The 24,311-nt window shown below is 44.3% G+C and overlaps 2 protein-coding genes across 16 annotated transcripts in view; one reads left to right on the top strand and one right to left on the bottom strand.

Moving 5' to 3' along the window:
• BEND7 (BEN domain containing 7) overlaps positions 1 to 14,157 on the bottom strand; it is a 78,062-nt gene extending 63,905 nt beyond the window's left edge. For 10 of the 15 annotated variants that reach the window (XM_087857689.1, XM_045788316.2, XM_045788296.2 and 7 more), the window contains exons 1-2: positions 14,018 to 14,145; positions 11,643 to 11,726 (exon numbers count right to left, since the gene is read on the bottom strand). In XM_087857689.1, the coding sequence (XP_087713815.1) occupies positions 11,643 to 11,726; positions 14,018 to 14,078 (145 nt within the window). In that variant the 5' untranslated portion in view covers positions 14,079 to 14,145. The other 5 variants (XM_045788364.2, XM_045788344.2, XM_045788355.2 and 2 more) reach the window with 5 other exon arrangements.
• Positions 14,067 to 24,311, top strand: part of PRPF18 (pre-mRNA processing factor 18) — a 119,868-nt gene continuing 109,623 nt past the window's right edge. The window contains exon 1 of the transcript XR_015722446.1: positions 14,067 to 14,206. The gene's annotated coding sequence lies outside the window, so the exon portion shown is untranslated. The remainder of the gene's footprint in view (positions 14,207 to 24,311) is intronic.

Genomic DNA, 24,311 nt, shown 5'->3' with positions numbered 1-24,311 from the left:
CTGATGATGAGAAATGGATCATACTCATAGCACCTTTTTTTCCAAGGATTTCAGGGAACTCCGGTAAGACTGGGTCCAAAAGCACCTGGAAAGCGGGTAGTCTTTCCTGAGTGAGACTAGTGACAAATCTCCAGGGGTAAGGCAATCGTGGCTTAGGTCAGTGGGTTCCAAACTTTTTTTGACCATAGTTCACAGCAAGAAATATATTTTTCATGATGATTTCACACACTTTCATACACACATACACACGCATACTACGTACGTAACTAAAAAAAGACTCATGAATTTATCCTTCCTGCATGCGATGCACTCTGACATTTTGTATTTTACTCTATCTTTGTTATTATTATTACTGTTATTGTTGTTCGCTCATGTGGGTGAAAATCTGCTAAATTGATTTCATGACCCACTTACAGGTCACAACCACTGGTGTGAAAAGCACTGCCCTAAATGTTGAAGGTTTTCAGGTTGCTGCCTGGGCAGCTTCTCACTCCCCACACCCTTTCTGGACCCGCGGATCCTCCCTCTGGCTCCGGTGACCATGTGTCTGTGAGGACTCCGGTCCTGATCCCGCTTTGGGGCTCCAGACAACACGATCCAAGTGCCCACTGGATAACCCCACTTGCGCATTTCAAAAGCAACCTTAAATCCATGTCCAAAACTGTACTGAACGCTGACTTTCCCTGAGCCTTACTAAATAGCACCAACCCAGCCATCCAAGCCAGAAACCTGGGACTTCTCTCTCTCCCCACCCTCCCACAGCCAACTAATCACAGAGTCCTGCTTATTGTGACTTCCAAATTACTTTTGAATCCTTCCACTTCTCTCCATCCCCCTGTTCCCAAAGCCTCAAGTGTCGCACCTCTCCCTCCGATCCCTCTTCCACCCCAAAGCCAGTGTGATCTCTCAAACATGCAAACCTCATTACATGACACACCTCAGTGGAATGCCAACCACCTCAGGATGGAGTCCGGGCTCTGCCTCCGGGCTTCCTGGCCTATTTCTCCAGTCTCAGCTCTTGCCCGTTCCCTCCCCCGCCCCCATCCCCCTTATTCGAAACCGGTGGCTCTCAGGTCTGGCTGCACATTAGGATCACTTAGACACTCTGTAAAAACACCGGTGCCCAGGCCTCACCTCAGGACAGTTAAATACCAATCCAATTAGTGGCCGTAATGGAGCGCAGGAGGGCCCTCTGCTTTCGCCAGAAGCAAGGGCTCTCACTTCCTGGCCTTCATAGGGCCTCAGCTCCAGCCCCACCCCATACTTCTCCTTCAGGTCTTGGCTGAAATGCCATCTTCTCAAGGCTCATATCCCCTAACTTCCCAGGCCTGGTGAGCCTCCCCCCCCCCCCATTCCATGTTCCCGTAGAATCCTTCATATCCCCATCGAAACCTAGTGAGCTTCAAAATCTCTTAGCTTGGCACTAATGGCTTCTCAACAAATACTACAAAACGAATACAAGAAGAAGTAATTCTAGTATCAGATATGCCGAGAAGCTGCAGGTGAGGAAAGCCGAGAAAGAAAACATTACTGACGGGTCAAGACGTAGACCAACATCTGCGCCGTCTTAGATTCTCATTTCCACGGAGTGTGTAGGGTTGGAAGCACAGGCCGCTTGGTGCCTAAATTCACTCATGTCTTCTGATGAAAGCTTTCCCAAAGGAACACAGCTCATCCTCATCGTGCTCCTAGTTCATCAGAGGTGACAGACAGGGACTCATTTGCCCCATTTAACAAAGGATAAGACTACGCTGCTTGCCCAGAAAGCCGACCAGAGGAGGGCGAGTCAGATCTGGGCTGCACGTGTCCGTGTTGCTCACGGCAGCAGGCTCTGTCTTCCAGAGCAGAGTCAGACAACAGAGCACTGGACGCATGCAGCACGCTCAGGCTAACATTCCTGCAGCAACGCCTTTTCAACTGTATTTCACACAATGCTTATTACGGTACCCATTAAAGTCTTGCTAGTAATTGAAAAAATTATATATGTGCAATGAGCATGAGTTATTGTTAACAGAAGAACCTTAACTTTTGCATCTCCTGACTTTTTACTTTTAGCTTGTACCTTAACCTTGCATTTTTGTGGGGTTCTTTACATTTTATATGGAGGTGTAAAGTCACATTTGAGATATAATTCCATTAGCCATACAAGCAACTTCATAAGGCTATTATGTTGCATCAACTTTTTCTGTAAAAATAAATTGTTAAGGATATTATTCCTGGAACAGAATAAATTCTTGGAATTACTGAGTAACTTATGTACCGTACCACTGTTCCAAGAACACATTACTTATTTTATCATGACAAAGTAAAGTTATTAATCTTCTGGCTTCCATTTCAACAATGAGAAATGCCGTGAGATACAGAGACACCTGCATTACATTTCAGTTCAACTTTATATCATCCATAAACATCTCTGTTTTGGACACCTCATCCAAACAAATGCTCACAGCATACTCTATGCAGCATTCGATTTTATGAAACTATAAAAGTTCCTTGCTGTTAATTACAGAGACAAATGTCTCATCACACATTTGGTTACCAGATAGCATAATTAGTTTTCTCCATTAACCTTTCAGATATAAAATTTGATTTCTAAGTAAAAAAAAAAATTGTAAAACCCTTGCAATTCAAATGATACAATATATTTGGACATGTTTGGAGAAAAATGCAATACTAAGAAAACAATTTTATGGATTCTAATTTACAAGGATACTGATTGTCTGGAATACTGAAAGGAAATCTGTCTAAACTTCTTAATGACTTTAAAATATATGATCAAATATGCATGTAATAAGCTGTCCTTTGTATAGAAAGGAGCTTCGGGAACCTGACCATGAATGGAATGTGCCCTTTGATCTCGCTCTGGGTATGGCGATGCGGCTGAGTGGGTCCACCTCGGCCCCTCATTTCTGCCACCTTCACATGGGCATCTGGGAGACAGCCAGCGAGGAAGGGTGTCTAGTCTAGAGCAATGCAATAGCATTTCTCTGCTCAAAGCTAACTGACCCCACAGCTGTGGCTTTCAGAGGACCACCTGCCAGCTGACATGTGTAGGGGGCATTTCCGATTGTCACAATGACTTGGGGGGGTGCTCCTGACACATATGTACATTTATGTTGCCAACATTCAGCCCTCTTGTAACATGTGGGACAATCCTGCACAAGAAAACTGTCTTGCCACAACAGACTGTCCCACTCAGATCAGCTGATAATTGGCAGCAAATTGCATTTTTAACATGCTTTAAACATGGTACTCATTTGCTTATTCCAAAATAGTTATCGAGAATCGACTCTGTGTCAAGTATTGTATACTAGGAATATAGTCAATGGAGTGTTGCCCTGCAGGAATTCAAGCTGAGACTGGAGAAATGAAGGCTCAGACAGGCCGGCAGAGGTCGTGCCAGGCAGAACCCAGTGGAGCGGACTCCAGGCCCACCGACTGAGGCACCTGGGGAGCCTGCACAGCACGGTGTATCTGCAGGGTGCTGGGGGCAGGGCTGGTATACCACACAGGCGCAGAAGTGTGTCCTCTTTCGGGGTTAAACTTTAAGAGGGGGCCCTGCCATTAACATAATCAAAAAGGAAAAAGGAAAAAAAAAAAGAAATGAAAAATAAAGCTTCTATGGTCAGTGTTGACAAATTTTACTCTTGATATGTGAGGTCCAGTTAGCTACTAAGAAGGAAGTGTAAATTTTCACCCCTTGAAGCCAGGGCGGAACTTAGAGGCAAGAGTTGAATAATAAGGTTTCAAAGTGGCTGATTCCACCACTTTATTTTGAATTTAAAAGTGAACATCTCACTCATTCTCTGAGCACGTCCTGATGATTATTATGGGACCAGCGTGGTGGTGCTGGGCAGTGAGGACACAGAGATGATTCTCAGGGAGTTTACAGCCCGGTGGGGAGAGGGAGAAGTACACCAGCAACGCCCTTGCTGTGATGGCACCATGCCCTGGAGGCTGCGGAAGGAGAGGTGAGGGGAATCAGAGAAGACTGCCTGGAGGAAGTTACATCAACTTGAAGTCTTTAGGGAAAATAGAAAGCCAAGCAAAGAAGAGGGAGGATGGTGCAAGTGTGAAATTCCAAGCAGAGGCATTTCTGTGGCTTCCGTGCAGCCACCAGGGTGAGAAAGTGCCTGGCCTCAAAGGCAAGGACGGATTCCTGTTGCAGGAATGAAAGCAGTCTGGTATGGCTGACGCCTGAGAGGTGGGAGGACAACATCAGCAATTAGCTCCAACGAAACAGGTGGCAGTTCAAGCAGAGTCTTATTTGTCAGGCTTACGGGTCTCAATCCTAACCTGAAAGCCACAGACGATGACAAAGTTCAGGCAAGAAGCAATCCAAGTGGCCCAGCCCCTGGATAAATCTTTGCAGGGTCCACCACCCCCTGCCACGGCGCACGCACATTCAGGCACATTCGATTCCAGGTAGTGTTCTCTCCAGTAATCTGTGACTTATGAGAATAACAGAGTAGCTTTGTAAATGTCCTAGATCTATTTTTAACTTGGAGATGCAAAACACACTGTTCCAAAATCTTTATTTTATCTTATAGATGGCCATGTTATTTTCTTCCAAAAGTAAAAATCCATATTCCCATGGGAACCAGAGAGGCTAAATTGTTAATACATCTCCTTAGAGCCTGTCCTTCTTGGAGGGTTTGTGTTTTTTGTTTCTTTAATGATTTGGTCATGATCAGAGTGGGAACAGCAAATGACCACAATGCATGGTACATTTTACCCCGAGGGTGGTTCCTGAACCACACCAAGTCTTGCCGAGAAACAGAAAGCAACTTTTTCTCAGGACACGGAAGGGCGCTGGTGAGCGGGCGCGAGTGCTCCCTCACGGTGTGACACGCACCAAGGCCTGCTGTTGAATGCTTAGCTTTTGATTTTCCTGAAATTTAGGTAGGAAAACTTGCTTCCTTTGGAACCTGAGAACCAGACAACGCCAAAAATCAGTAGATAAACAGGTCAGTCCTCTCTTAAGCACCCTTAAGAGCGTGCGCTAATGTTACAGCACAATACGGAGCCAGCGGAGCACAGACTATTTCTGTTTTGATTTTCAACATATCGCTGGCTTTTGTATGTGAGGTCTTCTCTTTTTTGGTCTTTTCTAGATCTGAAGGGAAAAAAAAGATTTCAAGTTGTTCCTCACAAATCAACATCAGAAATTCCAAATTTCTGTGCTACTTGAATATGCTATAAAAGATTCTTCCAGTTAAATGTGGCATATTTTAGTTTCGCTCACTAAATGACTCCAACATCTCAACAGAGTGGTATATTTTAAAGCAACTCTGCAGGGGCGCCTGGGTGGCTCAGTCAGTGAAGCGTCTGCCTTCGGCTCAGGTCATGATCCCAGGGTCCTGGGATCGAGCCCTGAGTCGGGTTCCCTGCTCAGCGGGGAGCCTGCTTCTCCCTCTGCCCCTCCCCCGGCTTGCGCGTGCACACTCACCTGTTCTCTCTCAAATAAATAACTAAAATCTTCAAAAAAATAAAGCAACTCTTCATCGGTCTATACGACAGTGTCTAACACGTTCACGCACTTAGATATTTGAGTACCTATCATCTGGGTGCCTATTATGAACACAACACCGTGCTGGGTGCTTCAAAGGATACGAAAAAGAATCCAGGTCATGCTTGCTCTGTGATCTTACAATTTACATGAGGAGAGATGGTCCAAATAAACAACCACAATTCAGTGTGGTTAATTGTTCAGGTTTGGGGGTGATGGGGGTGTCTACAGGGTAACTTATAGCACAAAAGAGCCGTGTACAAAATAAGTAGGTATTGGGAAGTATGTGGTAAGTGCCATAAAAGAGTGATGTTATTATTTCAGAAGAATATTTAAATCCTATTTCAGAAGGAGAAGGGACAAGGGAATAATAAAAATAAGAATACAGCATTGCATTTCCTGCTTTGAAAAAGTGTTTCGTCATGTAGGGTTTCCTATATGCTGTGGGGGAACCTGCTGGGGAGGTCAGGGCCAACATTACTATTCTATTACGGAAGACAAAACCCCTCAAGAGTTGTGTGCAAGGTGTTATTAACTGTTAACCTGAGATTCAAACCAAGGTTTTCTGACTTTAAACCTGGCTTCTCTCTACTGTGCTAGACAAACTGAGAAGGCCTCCAGGCCTAGGTAATGTTTGAATTGGGCTTTAGAAACCAATGGGAGATAGGATTGTAATAGACGGAGTCTGGAAACAGGCTAAGACATGGGAGCGCCTGGAGAGAACAGGCTGGCGAGAGGCACACACACGGGCAGGGCAAGGTGCTCCGGGAAGGAATGCTAAGAGACCAGGCTGACACAAGCACATGTTTTTAGTAGGAAAAAGAGGGAGATAAAGGTGAGCTAGAAGCAGACAACCAACAGCAAAGGGAGGAGGAGAGGGGGCCTGGCTTTCTCAGAGGCCGCATGGCAGGGTAGCAACAACGTGAGAGCCCTGTCCACAGCCAGGCTCTCATCTGCGAGCTCTCTGACCTTGGGCAAACTGACATTTCCAAAGACCCCTATTTTTCATTTAAAAATGGAAATAACAATACTTCTCCAGTACCGGAAGTGCCCTGCAACCACAGATGTTCAACCAATTTTACTTCCTTTCTTCCCAAGTGGGTTCTAGGCTCTGCCCAGTCGAAGCGTCTGCCCACCCCTCCCTTCTACCGCCAGACGGTGCCCCCTCTCACATCTGGAGCCCCGCTCTGCCGGGGAAAGGGTGAGGAGTTACACACCCAGCTCAGCCCGTGTGGGCAGAAGGGCAGAGGCAGGCAGGACAGCCGGCAGCCCTGACATGGTGAAAGAGTGCAGAACTGGACATCGAAAGATCTGATTTTAAAGCATGCTCAACTACTAATTACCGTGTGCCCTTGCGCAAATCACTTTCACCTCCGAGCTCAGCTTCCTGTCTGTATAACAGATATAACACCTGCCTCGTGGTGTAGTTGTGATAGGAGCTAAATGATTAATCCAAGTATGCGACAGGCCGAACTGCAAACACCTCCCGAACATTAGGCAGTGAGTAATATCTGAGAGTGTCTAAGTCTGTGTCTACGGTTATAGATGCACATTTACAAGCGCGCTTCTGTTCAAGGAAACCATCAGTGTTCACGAGTCTCCAAGAGGCTCTCTTAAACTTGACTTTGCTTACAATTGTTTTGGAAGCCGGTTGCGGACTTAGAGGATGAGCAGGTCTACTTTAAGTGCTGTAGGAAACCTTAGAAACTCCTCAGACCAAGGGTTTTTCCATGGTGACGAGGGCACCCTAAAAGCTGTGCAGATGCCCGCAGAGGTGGGTTGGCAGAGGTGGGATGTGTCACACGGAGGCCTGGGATAACATGCAAAGTTCTTACCATGGTGCCTGGCACACAGCCAGCTCCCCCAAAATGACACCTACAATAATTGGCCACGTTTTTAACCCCAAGAAACACTCAGGCCCACTCAGACCTTCATGTTATTTGAGGTTGCTTCTCACTCATGGAACTCCAGCCACAGGTGAGGTGACACATCAGGGGCCCCTTCCCTCTTGGGAAGAAACAGGAAGCAGGCAAGATCCAGGCCGCCCGACTCGAGGTGAAGAGCATCCCCCATCTAACACGTGCACCTGCCCACTTCTCCGGGGAGGAGGTTTACATGGTCGTGAGAGGCTGTCTCCCTAGTCTGGAAAAGTGGGTAGGATTATTTGAGTGTATCATCTTTGAGGAGACTCTGGGGACCCTGGTGGGGGCAGCTGTCATCAGCAAAGCCACTGGAAAAGATTTCAAAATTCGGAATCTCGACCCTGCTCAAGTGGCATGGCTACTATCGATAGGCTGCTCTTTGTCTTCTGAAAGCCGTGTAACAGAACTGAGTGTCAAAAGGAACTAGAACAGGGCCAGGGCCTGGCATGTAATTGGAGCTCAATAAATATTCGTCGAATGAATAAATGAATGAGTCCGAACACCTGAAAAACAGACATGTTCCAAACTTATCTATTATGACAGCACATCTAAAGCAAAACCCAATGTTGCAAAAGGGATTTTATCAAATGTCTGTACTACTGTTACCAGTAATAAACTCGCCGTCTCACTAAAATATTTTCCAAAAAGTGCCTTACTATGCCAGGTAAGGTCTCCTGATGATCCTTGAATTGTCTGGCCCAACATGGTAGAGGGGAAGATTTCTGGACAGGAGCTGTGGGTCTCCTCCAGATTCCACTATTTATGAGCAAGCTGCTTTACTCTGAGCCTCAGTTCCATCCTCTAGGTAATGGGACTAAGAACACCGACCCCAGTGACCTTACAGGAATAAAGTAAAACTCACAGGATGACAGGCATGAAAGCAGAATCACTTAACGCCTGATTCTAATGACACTTACCTCTCTGCTGTAGCTTATGGCACAACAACCTGGAATCTTCTCCAGCTCCCCTCTGCCTATCCAAATCTTCCCCAAGTTCGAGGTCTAGCCTTTCCAGAGCTCTCCACTTGACCCTACATTTGATCCTTCCCTTCCAAGGCTGCTTTTGCTCGTTGCTCTAATGGTCGTATTGGTCAGTTAATTATCGTTCACACAGAGAGGCGGGCAGCGGGGTATTTCCAGCCCACGCAGATGTGCACTGGGGTCCCAGCTATGGCACTTGCTACTTGAGAGGCCTCTGGCAGGCAACCAAACATCTAACTAAGTCTCGTGTACAAAATGGGGATGATAATGACTTACAGATTCGCTGTGAGAGGTAAATGAGATCGTTCATGTGAGGTACTCAGGTCAACACCGTGCACACAGACGGTGCCCAATGACTGAGCTGTTACGATTATTGAATATTGCTCCTTAACTGTGTTCTGAACTTGTCCTATCTCCCCCAACTGGATTTAATCTTTGAGAACAAGGTCTCTGTCCTTTCCATTTCTTTGGTTACCCCCAACCCCACTCCCATTCCAGAAAAGCCCTGAGTGCATAGTCTTTTCTCAAAAAAGATCCATTGAATTGATTAAAACAAATTGTTGTTTTTCTCCAAACAGGGCTCAAATTTTTATTGTAGCCCATCGCAGCCAGCCTGACAATGTCAATGTCCACAGGGCAAAGTAACCTCTTCTGGCCCTATTATCACATTAAAAATGTGTGAGTAACTCCCAAAGCACTCAGCCCAGCCAGTCACACGACTGAGCTACCCTACCATGTTGGATATTAGTCAACAGCCTAAAAATATTCCAGAGAAATAGATTTCATGTGGGAACTCTCCCAAAACCCGGAGCGCTCACTGTCTTTTCCTGAGACATGAACTTTAGTCTTATAGGTACAGATGGTATTAAAGATAATATGTATGTCTGAACACAGAAAATCCTATACATCATCATACGGGCCATGTTTTAGGGCTAGATTATAGATGAAACAGTTCTGGTGTTTTGTTAACAAACTCCCTTGGATGTCATAAACCTCACACAGAATTCTACACCCTAGCAAGTCACATTATGGATAGACTCTAGCAATTTATAAAACAAACATGCTTTAAATCTACTCTTTGAGAACAGTACCTATAAACTAAAAATGCCTGTTTTAGAACATCGTCAACAACCAAATTCTAAATTTCCTATGTTTTCAGTAACTATTCCCAATTGCTCTAGAAATTATGTTAGTGTAATCATTCGCTCCTCCAGTTTTTAAAAAAACTGACCTGGAAATCACAAAGTAAAAATGTTCTTTGCGAACCATATCCCACTTCCCCCAGAATGAGTAAGACTGAGAAGTAAGCCAGGCACGTTTGCACTGTTCAATCTTTTGTCTCTTGATGTCTGAGGACTTCCTGACCAGTAACTTGGAAAGCTTATCCTGACCCTGGTCTTCCGCTGATGTTCTGTTATCTTCCTGGACCCGAGCTGGGAAAAACGAAAGCAGCGGCATGTGTCCCCTTCAAACATTTGCATTTGACTGAATTCTGAGCACTAGCATTTTCCTGTTCTTCATCCCCCTGCTCTGTCCGACCCAGAATTACCTCACTGTATAGCATCCTTACTGTTTTCCAAATACACAGCAGAACGGGGGAAAAGGCCTGCTTTGTTGAAGAATAACTCAACCAAGGACATGATGTTCCATTTTTATGATAAATGTAAATTTTCTACTAATAGGCAAATTCCTCATTTCCAATGACTAAGTCAAGTGGTACTTAGATACAGAATTCCAACCAATCAAGTTCAGGGAACTGAAAATACAGAATTCCAACTGATTAAGGAACTGAAGAGAGTACAATCCAAGAATATTCTCTTTGTGGGTCGTAGCATTTCACTTGGCTATTAACTTTCTGGTGTTTGGTGCTCTTAACCGTAAACAGGTGCCGAGAGTAGTTGCCAGCCTCTCAGTGACAGTCTCCACTTGGACGCAAAGATCTATGTGCCTTCAGTGGTCGCTTTTGTAAGAAACGCTGATACTTCCCTCCTGTGTTACCTCTATCAAGTATCCGTTTTGATTTCTTGGTTCTTCGCAACCCACCATTTCTCTCGCTCAGAGCCAAAGTGTTGGGATTTGCAGCACTACGCACATGGGCTTGAGCAGCAATCCTACTTCTTTCAGCCCTCGATTCTCCCCGGAGAGCTGGCAAAGCTGGCCCTGGCTTTTCTATCACTCTTGCCCCGACTGTCTCCCGCTTCCTGCTCCCTTGCCGTGCGGCACCCAGCTCTCACCCTACGACCCGGGGTGGCGGAGGTGTTCAGGATGGGCAAGGTGGAAGCCACATGCCGCTGTTTACTCCTTACTCCTACTTCTACTTTTTGGGTACTTCACTCTCAGTGGCAAAATCGCCACTTGTTTGATTTTGGGTTCATGGTCTGCAAATAACAAACTGCACATGCAAGCTCCCTCATGTAAGGCATTTGTACCAAAAGCTGCACTTGGAGAGAGCAGCGATGTTTCTGGCTACCTACTTCTTCCTCATGCAGCCACCCTTGTCGGATGGTCTCCCAGACGCTGCTTTTGCTCAGCTCGTCCCAGAGATGAGCGGGCAATGACAATGGTAAGAGTAAAGCATGGCGAGTCTCTCTGACCACAAATATCGGGGTGAAATGCACACAAGTCCAGGAAAATGATAGCTCGTGCTCTCAAGAGGTGGTTAGGCGGACAATCACACTTTGATTTTCCTTACGCTTTTTGACTGTAGATTTAATTTAATTTTGACATGGCAGGATTAGCAACCAGGCCACAGAGGTGAAGGGACGTTATAATAAGACAGCATATTAATCCTCTATCCCACCCAAGGCAGAAGCAAAACCAAACAAATAGCAGCTTCCTGGAAATTGAATTTCTGTTATCCAGATGTCAAAGATGTAATACCCCAATTACACAAACTATTGCCAGTGAAGCATGCCAGCGAATATGCAATGTAAATGGGGTGAGCACAGAGCGACAAAACCTGCACAGTCAGCATCTGGCTCTGGGAGTGAGTGATAATTAGCACTGTGTGTAGACACTAATAAACATTTATGTCTGAAATTACAACTTTTAGCAATGTTAATAAGGGATATATTGGCAATCTGTAAAATAAAAGGTCTTGAAAAGAATGTCATACATTAAGCAATGGCAGACATTTCCCGTTCTGGCACAATCTTTTTTTTTTATTCCCTTCCCCCTAATTGCAAATGGCCACACTGTTTTGCTGAGAAATTAATTGACATAGGAACCTACCTAAATAAATGGGTTGTGTCTCTTTGGCCTCCCCATTAACATCGTTGCTGAATTCTGAGATCTTATACACCTCATGGTGATAATCTGGGATGAGAAAACAGCCAAAAATTAAAATTCTAATGACCCGCAAGTTATGAATAAACAATAAAAACTAGTCTCTCATTATATATAAGATGTAGAATCTATACTTTAAAGTATAAATATAATTTCCAAGAACTTGATTAATCACCGACTTTGTAGTCCCTAATAATCCCTAAAACTTCGCTTACTCTGAAGAAGTACACAAACTTGAAATATTACTTTGACTTTAGAAAACAGCTTTGCTGATCACATGGTTTTCACAGTAAATTTGGCCCAGAGATGCCAATTACTAGGCCTCTTTGCTTTCAGATGACAAGTATGTTTTAAGGGAAAGAAAAACCTTGCCCCATCATAGGCCAGGGTGTGACTCCAAAATTATCTCCACAACCCATTTCCACGAGTACAGTATATCAATAGCGTGCTTTAGGGTAACCCGACACTCAGTTTTCTCAGTTTACCCAGCAAAATCCCAGCCTTTAAGCAGCTTACCGGAAAGCACACACGAAAAATACTGATTTGTTATTTCAAATATAGTACAGTCTAGATAAGAAAGCAAGATCCTCGTCTTTCACACAATCTTTTGCATTCAGCTACTGCACTTTAATATGCAATAGTGTATTTGCTAAAAATGCACCTGCAGAGCAGAGAGAAGAATCAGACCCATAATTTAAAAGGAAAAAAAAAAAAGGAAAAAGAAAAACTTGCTATGTCAGTCAAACTTTAAAACACAGTACTTTACGAGCTTCCTTCTTCTCTACGGAGGCTCCTGGGCTTGCCAATGGTCTATTTATAAAAAGTAGGATCGCCTAGGTAAGAAAACAGAGGTTCCTTCTTAACTAACAGCCATTCCCTTTTTTGTGGCTTGAGACCTGACAGGACAAGGTCTACAAAACTACTCTCACTTTTCAGATGAAGTAGTAAGTTCCCTGAGGTCATAAATAAGAAACCAGCCTACATTCCTGAATGAATCAATAGACCAGCAGGCCAGTCACGTATGGAGAGATTTTTAAAGTACAAATGACTGAGTAATCCACACACAGAAAGGGGAAGAGCCAAATATTTTGAATACGTAAAACTATTTCAGGCCTCTTTCATTAAACAGTATCCAAACTAAATCAGGGGAAACAGATATGAGCAGATCTTCAAAATGTCTATAATCAAACCATTTTCAGGCTAGCTGAAAGCAGGCTTTATTGAATCTACATCATAGTTAGCTCAGCTTAGCTTGAAAAGCTCTATTACTTGGAATCACCCTCTAATTTTCATCAGCTCCCATGTGACTTCCCCAGGTTAGTGAAACAATCGCCTTGCTCTCTACTCTGATGCCAGTGCTAGATAAAACAACAGAGGAAAAGGGGACAGGTTCTGTGGTTTGGTTTTGACCTCAAGTTGATTCAAAGAAGATATTTAAACAAGGTGATTCTAAACTCAATATCAGGACTTCCGACATGAGGACGAAAAAAGTCACCTGCCTCTCATTTAAGGTGACACAATGCATTTTAATAGACATATTTTTGTGTCTGCTCTTATCTTAAGTTCTCGTCGTCTCTGACAAAGTCCAGTCAGGAAAATAAAGACTCTGACAAGTAACTGAACGCAGAGAAGGCAATTCAACTTTCCCCTCCCCTGATAAAATAGACCCAAGCCCCAAGACCGCGGTGTACACCTGTTAAATCGTCAGGAACCGACTGGAATTTTTTTTTTTTTTTAAATAAGGATACTTTTCTGACCGATAAGTGATCTATTCCAAAACAGCTTTCCAACCCAAATAACGTCTCTAGAAAAGATGCCGGAGGTCAACAATTCTCATTTGGGCTCGTACACCTCATAAGCTTCTTTCTGGTTCTTAAAAGAACCACCACCTTTTTTTGCTTCTGTTTGGGGGAAAAAAGCAAACCCACAACCATTGGTCGGGATCCGTGTGTGCACGGCCTGACGGAGAGGCAGTTCTCCCCCACCCCCCAACCTAGCCACAGGAGTGGAATACCAAAGAAGGCTCTCGGCTCCCCAAGTGTCATTGTTTGCTAATTTCCTGATGTGCCCTCCGACTTGTTTACGCTGAATAACATCCTGCCTCCCCCCGCACAACTTTCCCCGCCGCGCGGCGTGTGCGGCCGCGGCCCCCGCGGGAGGAGATTCGGGGGTCCCGGAAGCCCGGACCCCCGGCGTGGGACGCGCGGCCGCGGCGCGGGGCGAGGGGCGGCGGGCCGGGCGCGGGGATGTTTACGCGGCGCCAAGTCCTCCCTCCGCCGCCCGGACGCCCCCCGCCCGGCCCGGCGCGGCCCGCCGCTTACCTCGGCTCACCAGTTTGAAGCTCTGGGATTTCCTGCTCCTTTTCCTCTCGGAGAACTCCATGGTGCTGGCAGGAGGCAGGAGGCAGGGGCTGCGGCCGGGGGGCGGCCGGCGGGCGGAGGGAGCAGCGGCCGAGGCGGCGGTGGCGGCGCTGGCTCTTGTCACCCGGCAGCCGGAGCGCCAGGACCAAGGTCCGTGTCTTGAATCCGCAGGGGGAGGCAAAGGCAAGGGAAAAACCACCTCGAGCCCACTCGGGGGCTGCGGCTCTCGGGGTCGGCAGGAGGCGCTTTCCCGGGAGAAGTTGCCCCCGCCTCGCCGCCGCCGCCCGGTCCCCTCAGCACGCCCCCCGACCCCTTCTCATTCCCGGTCTCTGTGCCACACGCAGCCGGAGCCGAACTTTCCGTTGGGGAGCGAGTTGGGGGCGGGGAGGGCGCGGCGCGGCGGGCCGGGTGCTGCCGGCGCCCTGCGCGCTGGCCGCGGGCCGGCCTGGGCGCTGCTCCGGACGCGGCGGCGGCGGCGGCGGCGAGCGCGGCCCCGGGGACGCGGCGGGCGGGCCGAGGGCGGCGGCGGCGGCGGCGGGGTGCGAGCCGGGTCGGGGCGCTGACCGCCCCCGCGGGAGGAGGGGCGCCAGGGAGGAGGCGGCGCCGCCGGGACCCCGGGGCCACCTGCTGGCGGAGCGCGGCCGCCGCCATCCCCGGGGGCCCGGGCCGCCGCCACCCACCGGCCTGGACGCGCGGCGCCCTGAGGAGGAGCCGGAGGCCGCGGCGCGGCGCCCTCGGCCGGGTCGGCCTGCCTTCCCGCGGGGACGGCGGGCCCGGCCGGGCGCGGGGGTCGGGGGGTCGGGGCGCTGCCGCCCGGGGCCCGGCTCTCGGCCCCGAGCTCGCCTGCTTCTCGCCGCCGCTCCCCGGGGCCGAGCTTGTTTTACGTAGTGCTGGGTGTCGGGGACTCTCCGGCCAGCCCACTCCTTGCCTTGAGATCCAGGATGTCGGAGGGCCCCACTCACGGGCTTTATGCAAGTTTTAGGAAACACACACATACACAACTTACCCTTCTGCGCTCTGCAAGGAAACGGAGATTTGAGAATTTACTGGTGAGAAGAGTATAGAAAAAAGCTTCGATTCTTCTTTACCTCAATACAAAGAGGGTTGTAGAAAGATCCTGAGTTACATTCAAGGAGACAACTTGGAATGTGGGGCTTGGAGAGGGTGGAAGGAGTGAGGGGTGCAACGTCAGTGGGTGCTTGATGGCTCAGCTGACTCTTAGGGAAGAAGTGGCCAAGGCAGGTGCAAGGACTGCCACTTGGTGTAATAGTGCCAAATAATTGACAGCAACAGAATGCTTTTATTACTTTTATATAACATTTTTCTCTGGGGAGCTAGGAGCACGCCATTTCCTCCTCACAACCTCTTTAGGATGGGAATGGAAGAGAATTTTATATCACCTGGGAATGGCAGTACAGGACTGTAATCTGACATGCTTAAAAGTACCTCACCAAACCGATCGTTCCTAGACCTAAACACAAAGAGAGGAAAGACATGGACAAAGCATCCAGCATGGTGGCAAACTCAGGTGGCCCCAAAAAGTAGTGAGGAACAAGGGAAAAGGGTATGTTGATAAATGTGATACTTTTCACCATGGGTCGCACTCAGAGGGGGAGACAGCCACTCTAACTGGGATACACCGAAGAGGACAACTTTGAGGAAAGGGGAAGTTGGAGGCAGCTAGCATACACATCCCAGGAAACAAAACCAAGGAACAAGGTAGTCAAGTAGTGGAAGCAGGGCCTGGTATACACTCTGAGGTCTTAGGTGGTATGCAACGAGTGAGGAGAAATGGCCATTCACTTCCCTCAAGCAAACCCTTAAACGTTCTCGACTTTTTTTCGATCACTGTTTCCTTGGAGATTACATTCAAAGCTCAGGGTCCTTTTCCCAGGAAAATATGTGTAGGACACACAAAATTTTGTATAGTTTTCTTGGAGTCGCTTAGACCCCTTGGAGCTCTAAAGTTGGCAAAAGACATTAAAGTGATAAAAAGGGATTAAATCCACTGTGTTATTTGATTCTCTCCCACCGCCCCCCCTTCTTTCTTTAAAACCAGGCAGTAAACACCTGATGATGTTTTGAATGTTTCTAAAGAAACAGACATAAGATTTTGTTCCCTAGGCTGGGACCCTTTCTTTCTTTTTCGTGATGTTTAAATGTTATTCCAAAAGCCACGAGGTTGTGTACTATACTGGTTGTGGAACATTTAGGATCGTTCCTGCCTTGGAGCATAAAATGAGATTTTATTATGCTTAAACTCTGGTGAAATCATTGAAAGTGTCACACCAAGAAGCAAATCCCTAGGGGAGAGATGAACAACTTTGCTTTTTCAGTTAGAATAGAAATATGAGTTCCATGTACTGAAGAAAATATTTTTTATAATTAAGAATGAAATATTTTGAAGTAACGACGTTTTTAGATAATAATAATTTTCCTTAACCATTTTTCCCAGCTCAACAAAGATGGTCTATGATCGAGTTGGTCTACAGAGACCATAGGTCAGACCTGTCCTATTAACACATAGAGAAAATCAACAAATATTTATCTTTTATTCTTCCCATTGCACAAATCACTGTCTTTATATAACAAAAAGTATGTATTCATAAATAGCCTTAGGTAAAGATTAATTATGATATTTAATAAAAAAAAGAGATTGCTTTAAGCAGTGGGTGTCTGTGTTTGTTGCTTGAGCTGCCATAACAAAATAGAGTAGACTGGGTGGTTTAAACAATTGAAATTTATTTTCTCCCAGTTCTGAAGACTAGAAGTCCCAGATGAAGGTCTGGCAGGCTCAGTTCCTGGTGAGAGCTCTCTTTTTGGCTTGTAGACGGCTGGCTTGTAGACGGCTGGCTTGTAGATGGCTGGCTTGTAGGCGGCTCTCCTCACATCTCAGAGAGAAAGAGAGTTCTAATCTTTTCCTCTCCTTATAAGGACACTAATCCCATCATCAGCACCCCATCCTCATGACCTCATCTAAACCTAATTAGGTCCCAAAGCTCCCCACCTCTAAATACCATCATATTGGGGGTTAGGGCTTTGACATATGAATTGAAGGAGCAGAATTCAGTTCATAGCAGTATCGTTTTTGGTGAATTGAATATAGCTTTTGTGTTGGGGTATCCTGGAAAGTCGTGTTAGAGATCTGTTAAGGTCGTTTCTCTGCCTCAACAGCACAAAGCCCTGAAAAGTTTTAGAACTACAGGTTTACATAGTATTAAAGCTCAGGGAAAACTGGTTAAATATTCTGACTTCATGGGGGCCAAACATCGTATGACCATTCTAAAACTCAGTTGATTGTAACGATTCAACATAGATTTTAATTGTTGACAAAGACAGGTAATTTGGCCAGAAAACATTTAAGTAAACTTCACCCTAATTCTTAAAACTCTTATGAAAACTCTGTCTTGAGAGAAATAGCATTATGAAAATTTCCATCTTTACTTAGATCTCTGCTGTCCAATAGAAATATAATGCAAACCATATATAGAATTTAAAGTTTTCGATTAGCCACATTAAAAAAACTAAAAATAAACTGGCTAAACTCATCATAATATACCTTATTTAACCCAGTGTATTAAAAATCTTATCATTTTGACATATAATCAATATAAAAATATTAATATTTTACATTCTTTTTGTACAAAATTTTGAAAATGGTGTGTAATTTATACTTAGAAGGCAGATCAATTCAGATTAGCCAAATTTCAAGTGCTCAATAGCCACACATGGCTACTGGCTACCACACTGGACAGCTATGATTTGAACCATTTCTATTTATATACATAGAGATGATTGCAACCTTGTCTGTTTTATCAATAACTCTCAAAAAGGAGATAAGCAGGATGGTATTATTGGGCTTGAAGCATTATAAATCTTTGATTGGAGTCTCTGGAATTGAGAATCCTGTCCTAGGTAGATTCTGGAATCCTTCAGTAAGATTTAACATTAGGATAAACGTTAACTTTTCAGCTGAATGATAATTGCCCATCAGAAGGGTCGTTGAAAGAATGGGCAGCTCTACTTCAGTACCAATTATCAATTTATCAGTTTGTTGCTGGCCTAACTCGAGGTTCCTCTTTCATTTACTTTATGGGTTTTATTTATCGTATTTTCAAAGAATGGAAGTAGCATTTCTAAGAGATTAAGTGAAAATGACATCTTGGAATGCTCCACAAATATTACCTTATATTGACATAGGTCTTCTCTTATAGGAGTGCAAAGATATTTATACATTACCTAATTCTCTTAGTTGCTATATGATGTTGGTAGATATTACTATTCCAATTTTGCAAATGAGGAAAATCCTAAAACTCTTTTTTTAGTGAAACTTGGGAATGGTATACTGGTTTTCTGATTATCTTAAACGTGATGCATTAACCTTGCTACATTTCTGTCATCTCTTTAAAATAAATATTTAATGTTCTTTTTTATTAAGATCTAACTTATACATGGTAAAGAATATAAATCGGAAGTGTACACGTCAGTGCATTTACTTAGGTATACACCCATGTAAACCCCCTCCCCCCAGATGAAGATTTAGAACATTTCCAGCCTACCAGCAGGCTCCCTGGTGGTTCCCTCCTCCCTCCCAGATAATCCCCCAGGGAAACCACAGTTCTAACTTTCGTCACCATACCTCAATATGTGCCTGTTCTTGAACTTCATATGAATGGAATCATAGCATATGCTGTTTTGTGTCAGGCTTCTTTTGGTCAGCGTTCTAGGTGCCAGATTCGTTCCTGTTGGGTGTAGGGGCAGTTCACTCTTTTCCATTGCCCTGTGTTATTTCATCATCTAAATCTACCACAGTTTTTTATCCATTCTATTGTTGATGGATATTCTTGTACATTTGCTCTTTTCTATTTTAATTGAAGTATATTAACATACCGTGTTACATTCATTTCAGATGTGCAGTATAATGATTTAACAATTCTGTACATTACTCAGTGCTCATCAAGATAAGTGTGCTCTTATCCCTTTTATATGTTTCACCCATTCCCCACCCCCTCCTCTCCTCTGGCAACCACCAGTTTCTTTTCTATTTTTAAGCGTCTGTTGTTTTATTTGTCTCTTTTTTTTCTGTTTGTTTGGTTTGTTTTTTAAATTCCACATGAGTAAAATCGGATGTTATTTGTCTTTCTCTGACTTATTTCATGTAGCATTATACCCTCTAGGTCCGTGCGTGTTGTTGTACATGGCAAGATATGTCTTTTTATGGCTGAGTAATATTTCATGGTATATCTGTACCACATCTCCTTTATCCTTTCATCTATGGATGGACACTTGGGTTGCTTCCATATCTCGGCTATTGTAAGTAATGCTGCAATAAACATTGGAGTGCATATGTCTTTTCAAGTTATATTTTCATTTTCTTTGGATGAATACCGTAGTGGAATTACTGCCTCATGTTGTAATTCTATTTTCAATTTTTTGAGGCACCTCTGTACTGTTCTCTATACCGCACCAATTTGCATTTTCACCAACAGTTCACAAGTGTTCCTTTTTCCCCACAACCTCACCAACACTTGTTTCTCGTGTTTTTTTATTTCAGCCATTCTGACAGCTGGGAGGTGATATTTCATTGTGGTTCTGATTTGCATTTCCCTGATGATGAGTGATGTTGAGCATCTTTTCATGTGTCTGTTGGCCAGCTGGATGTCTTCTTTGCAAAAATGTCTGTTCAGTTCCTCTGCTGATTTTTAAATTGGATTATTTGGGTTTTTTTGTGTTGAGTTGTGTACTTTATGTATTCTGGATATTAATCCCTTATTGGATGTATCATTTGCAAATATTTTCTCCTGTTCAGTAGGTTGCCTTTTCATTTTGTAGTTGGTTTCCTTTCCTGTGCAAATTTTATTTTGGTATAGTACCAATAGTTTAATTTTGCTTTTGTTTTCCTTGCCTGAAGAGCTATATCTAGGAAAAGGTTGCTAAGGCCAATGGCAGAAAGATTACTGGCTTATGTTTTCTTATAGGAGTGCATAGTCTCAGGTCTCACGTTTAGGTCTTTAATCCATTTTGAGTTTATGTTGTGGATGGTGTGTGAAAGTGGTCCAGTTTCATTATTTTGTATGTAGCTGTCCAATTTTCCCAACACCATTTGTTGAAGAGACTGTCTTTTCCTTATTGTATATTCTTGCCTCCTTTGTCATAGAGTAATTGACCAATTAAGTGTGGGTTTATTTCTGAGCTTTCTGTTCTGTTCTATTGATCTATGTGTCTATTTTTAGGCCAGTACCATACTGTTTTGATTACTATAGTTTTGTAGTATATATTGAAGTCTAGGATTGTGATACCTCCAACTTTGTCCTTCTTAAGATTGCTTTGGCTATTTGGAATCTTTTGTGGTTCCATACAAATTTTAGTATTATCTGTTCTAGTTCTGTGAAAAATGCTACTGGTATTTTGATAGGGATTGCACTGAATCTGTAGATTGCTTTGGGTAATATGGACATTTTAACAATATTAATTCTTTCAATCCATGAACATGGAATATCTTTCCATTTATTTGTGTCATCTTTAGTTTCTTTCATCAGTGTTTTATTAAAGTTATCAGAGTGCAGGTCTTTCCCTCCTTGGTTAAGTTTATTCCTAGGTATTTTATTCTTTTTGATGTAATTGTAAATGGAATTATTTTCTTAATTTCTTTTTCTGCTATTTTATTATTAGTATAGAAACACAACATATTTTTGTGTATTGGTTTGGTATCCTGCAACTTTATGGAATTCTTAATGAATTCTGTAAGTTCTGTAACTATTTCTGATAGTTTTCTGGTGGAGTCTTCAGGGTTTTATATGTACAGTGTCATGTCATCTGCAAATAGTGACAGTTTAACTTCTTCCTTACCAGTTCAGATGCCTTTTTCTTTCTTTTCCCTGATTGCTCTGGTTAGGACTTCTGTACTGTGTTGAATAAAAGTGAAGGAGTGGACATTCTTGTCTTAAATGAAAAGCTTTCAGCTTTTAATGTTGAGTATGATGTTAGCTGTGGGTTTTTCACATATGGCCTTCATTATATTGAGGTGTTCCCTTGAAACCCACTTTTCTGAGATTCATCACAAGTGGATGTCGAATTTTGTCAAGTGATTTTTCCACATCTATTATGATGATCATATGACTTTTATCCTTCATTTTCTTAATGTGGTATGTCATGTCGATTGACTTGCAGATATTGAACCATCCTTGCATCCCCAGAATAAATGCCACTTGAACATGGTGAATTATACTTTTATTGTATTGTTGAATGTGGTTTGCTAATATTTTGTTGAGGATTTTTGCATCTATGTTCATCTGGGATATTGGCCTATAGTTTTCTTTCTTTCTTTCTTTCTTTCTTTCTTTCTTTCTTTCTTTCTTTCTTTCTTCTTTCTTTCAAGATTTTATTTTTATTTGTTTGACAAAGAGAGAGACAGCCAGTGAGAGAGGGAACACAAGCATGGGGAATGGGAGAGGAAGCAGCAGGCTCCCAGTGGAGGAGCCTGTTGCGGGGCTCGATCCCAGAAAGCTGGGATCATGCCCTGAGCCAAAGACAGACGCTTAACGACTGAGCCACCCAGGCGCCCCTATAGTTTTCTTTCTTTTTCTTTTTTTGTAGTGTCTTTGTCTGGGTTTTGGTATCAGGGTAATGCTGACCTTGTAAAATATTTGGAAGCTTTCCTTCCTCTCCATTTTTTGGAATAGTTTGAAGAGAATAGATATTAACTCTTCTTTAAATGTTTGGTTGAATTTACCTGTGAAAACATCTCGTCCTGGACTTTTGTTTGTTGGGAGTTTTTTGATTACGAATTCAATTTTGTTACTAGTAAATGGGCTATTCAGATTTTCTATTTCTCCCTATTTCAACTTTGGAAGATTTTATTTTCTATGTAGCTTGAGTTTTCATTCTCAGTTTTTTTTTAAGATTTTTATTTATTTATTTGAGAGAGAGAGAGAGGGAGCAAGAGGGAGCACCAGCGGGGGGGGGGGGGAGAGGCGGAGGGAGAGGGAGAAGCAGACTGTGCACTGAGCAGGGAGCCTGATGCAGGGCTTGATCCCAGGACCCTGGGATTATGACCTAAGCCGAAGGCAGATGCTTAACCAGCTGAGCCACCCAGGCGCCCCCATTCTGCATGTTCTTAACATCATTCATTTTATTTATTTTTTTGTGAGAGAGAGAGAGAGATTGAGAGTGAGTGTGAGCATACACATTGTTGGGGGGGGCAAAGGGGAAGGAAGAGACAATCTCAAGCAGCCTCCATGCTCAGTGCAAGCCTGGAGCAGGGCTTGATCTCACAACCCTGAGATCCTGACCTGAGGCAAAATCAAGAATCGCACACTTAACCGACTGAGCCACCCAGGTGCCCAGCCTCCTTCATTTTAATGAAGCTAATTTTATAAAACTATTTATGTCGTGTTTAGAAATTATTTTCTGTCTGTATAAACTTTTCTCTTAAATTTGAATTTGTCAGTATATTAGTTTCCTGAGGCTGTTGTAAGACATTGCCGCAAACTTGGTGATTTAAAATGATAGAAATTTGATCTCTCACAGTTCTGGAGGCTAGAAGTTGGAAACCAGGAATGCTGGGCTATTGTCAGCGTGTCAGCAGGGCTGTGTTCCCTACAGAGGCTCTAGAGGAGAATCTCTTCCTTATCTCTTTCTGTGCCTTTTCTCTTCCAGCTTCTGGAGGCTACTTGCATTCCTTGGCCTGTGGCCACGTCATTCCCATCTTTGCCTCTGTCTTCACATCTTTTCCTCTGTGTGAAGTCTCTCTCTGCCTCTCTCTTATGAGGACTCTTATGATAGCACTTAGGGGCAACCGTGATTATCTGGGATCACGCCCTCTCTCTTCTTAATTTAATCACATCTGCAAAGTTCCCTTTTCCATATAAGGTTATGTGCACAGGCTTCAAGGATTAGAACATGGATCTCTTGGAGATCCATTACTCAGTCTCACAGCCCAATTGACTCTAGAGTAACTAAACCTCAAGGCAAGATAGTGATATTATAGACAGAGTTCTGGCTGGGAGTTGGAAGACTTGAGTGTAACTACTTGTGCAAAATTTTAGTATCTGTGGGCCTCAGTTTCTTTATCTATGACATATAGAATAATAACATATGCCTTATCAACTCTACAGAGTTGTTTGGTGGTGAAATTCTGCATATGAAAGGGATTCGAGGGAGCCCTGGGTGGCTCACTCAGTTAAGTGTCTGCCTTTGGCTCATGAGCACGATCTCAGGACCCTGGGATCAAGTCCCGCATCAGGTTCCTTGCTCAGCAAGGAGCCTGCTTCTCCCTCTGCCTGCCGCTCCCCTTGCTTGTGCTTTCTCTCTCTCTCTCTCTGGCAAATAAATAAATAAAATCTTTAAAAAAGGGGGGGATTTGAAATATTAAGATTTAGGGTCGTGTAGTATTAATCCATGTTGCACTTGAGGAGATGTAATTCAGGACTTTACTCGTGTATTGCAATTCCCATTTTTGCAGCCTCAGAGGTTCCAGGCTGTGGGGGGGAATTAACCTGTCATCTATCCCAAACACTGGAGACAGTGGAGCATCGTAGTTTGGTGTGTCCCTCTGGTATCAGACTTTTTGGGTTTGAAGCCCAGCTTGATTGCTTCCCAGTGGTACAGTCTTGGACTATTTGGGGTCTGAAATAATACAGTACCCTTCCAACACTCTATCCAGGGATAATTTAATATAAAGAATTGTTAACTACCAGAAGGGGGCTAGCTACTTACCAGAGTAAAAGGTGTGTGCCAGCCATTACCTCTTGGCTGAGGAGAGGGTACACCAAAGGAACTAAGGGCCAGGCTGGGAGTCAGTCTTCTTCAGAGAAGCTGTGGGTACCTCGGGAACATGAAGCCTGCTGGTGGGAAAAGACTTTCCAGAAGGTAGGGCCAGAGCTGTGCTGCAGAAGCAGCACTCAGGGAGGACAGTGTGGCCCAAGGTACAGCTGGGACCCTTCCAAGCTGCCTTCTGCTTTCTCCTGCCGAAGAACAAACATGGAGGGCCAGGGCCTGTAGAGAAGGGTCTTCCTGGGGGCTGCAGCTTGCAGTGTCCCTCTGGTGCCCTCTGTTGACATGATATTTGGCCAGTCCCAGCTCACAAAACCGGGCAAAGGAGGGTGGGTTTGGAGCTGAGAAACAACACATTGATAACCGGCAGCTCCTTATTCTCTTACGCTTTATGCTCTTCATCTGGGGACTGGGGATAATAATTGTGCTCCCAGGTAGACCTATTGTAAAAAGTAAATGAATGAGTGCACGTAAGTGCTTA

The sequence above is a fragment of the Ursus americanus genome, chromosome 31, assembly GCF_024610735.1.
Source record: "Ursus americanus isolate L20-20 chromosome 31, mUrsAme1.1.p, whole genome shotgun sequence".
Classification (NCBI taxonomy): Eukaryota; Metazoa; Chordata; class Mammalia; order Carnivora; family Ursidae; genus Ursus; species Ursus americanus.
Note: the sequence above shows the minus strand (reverse complement) of the source record. Positions and strands in the feature narration are given on the sequence as shown.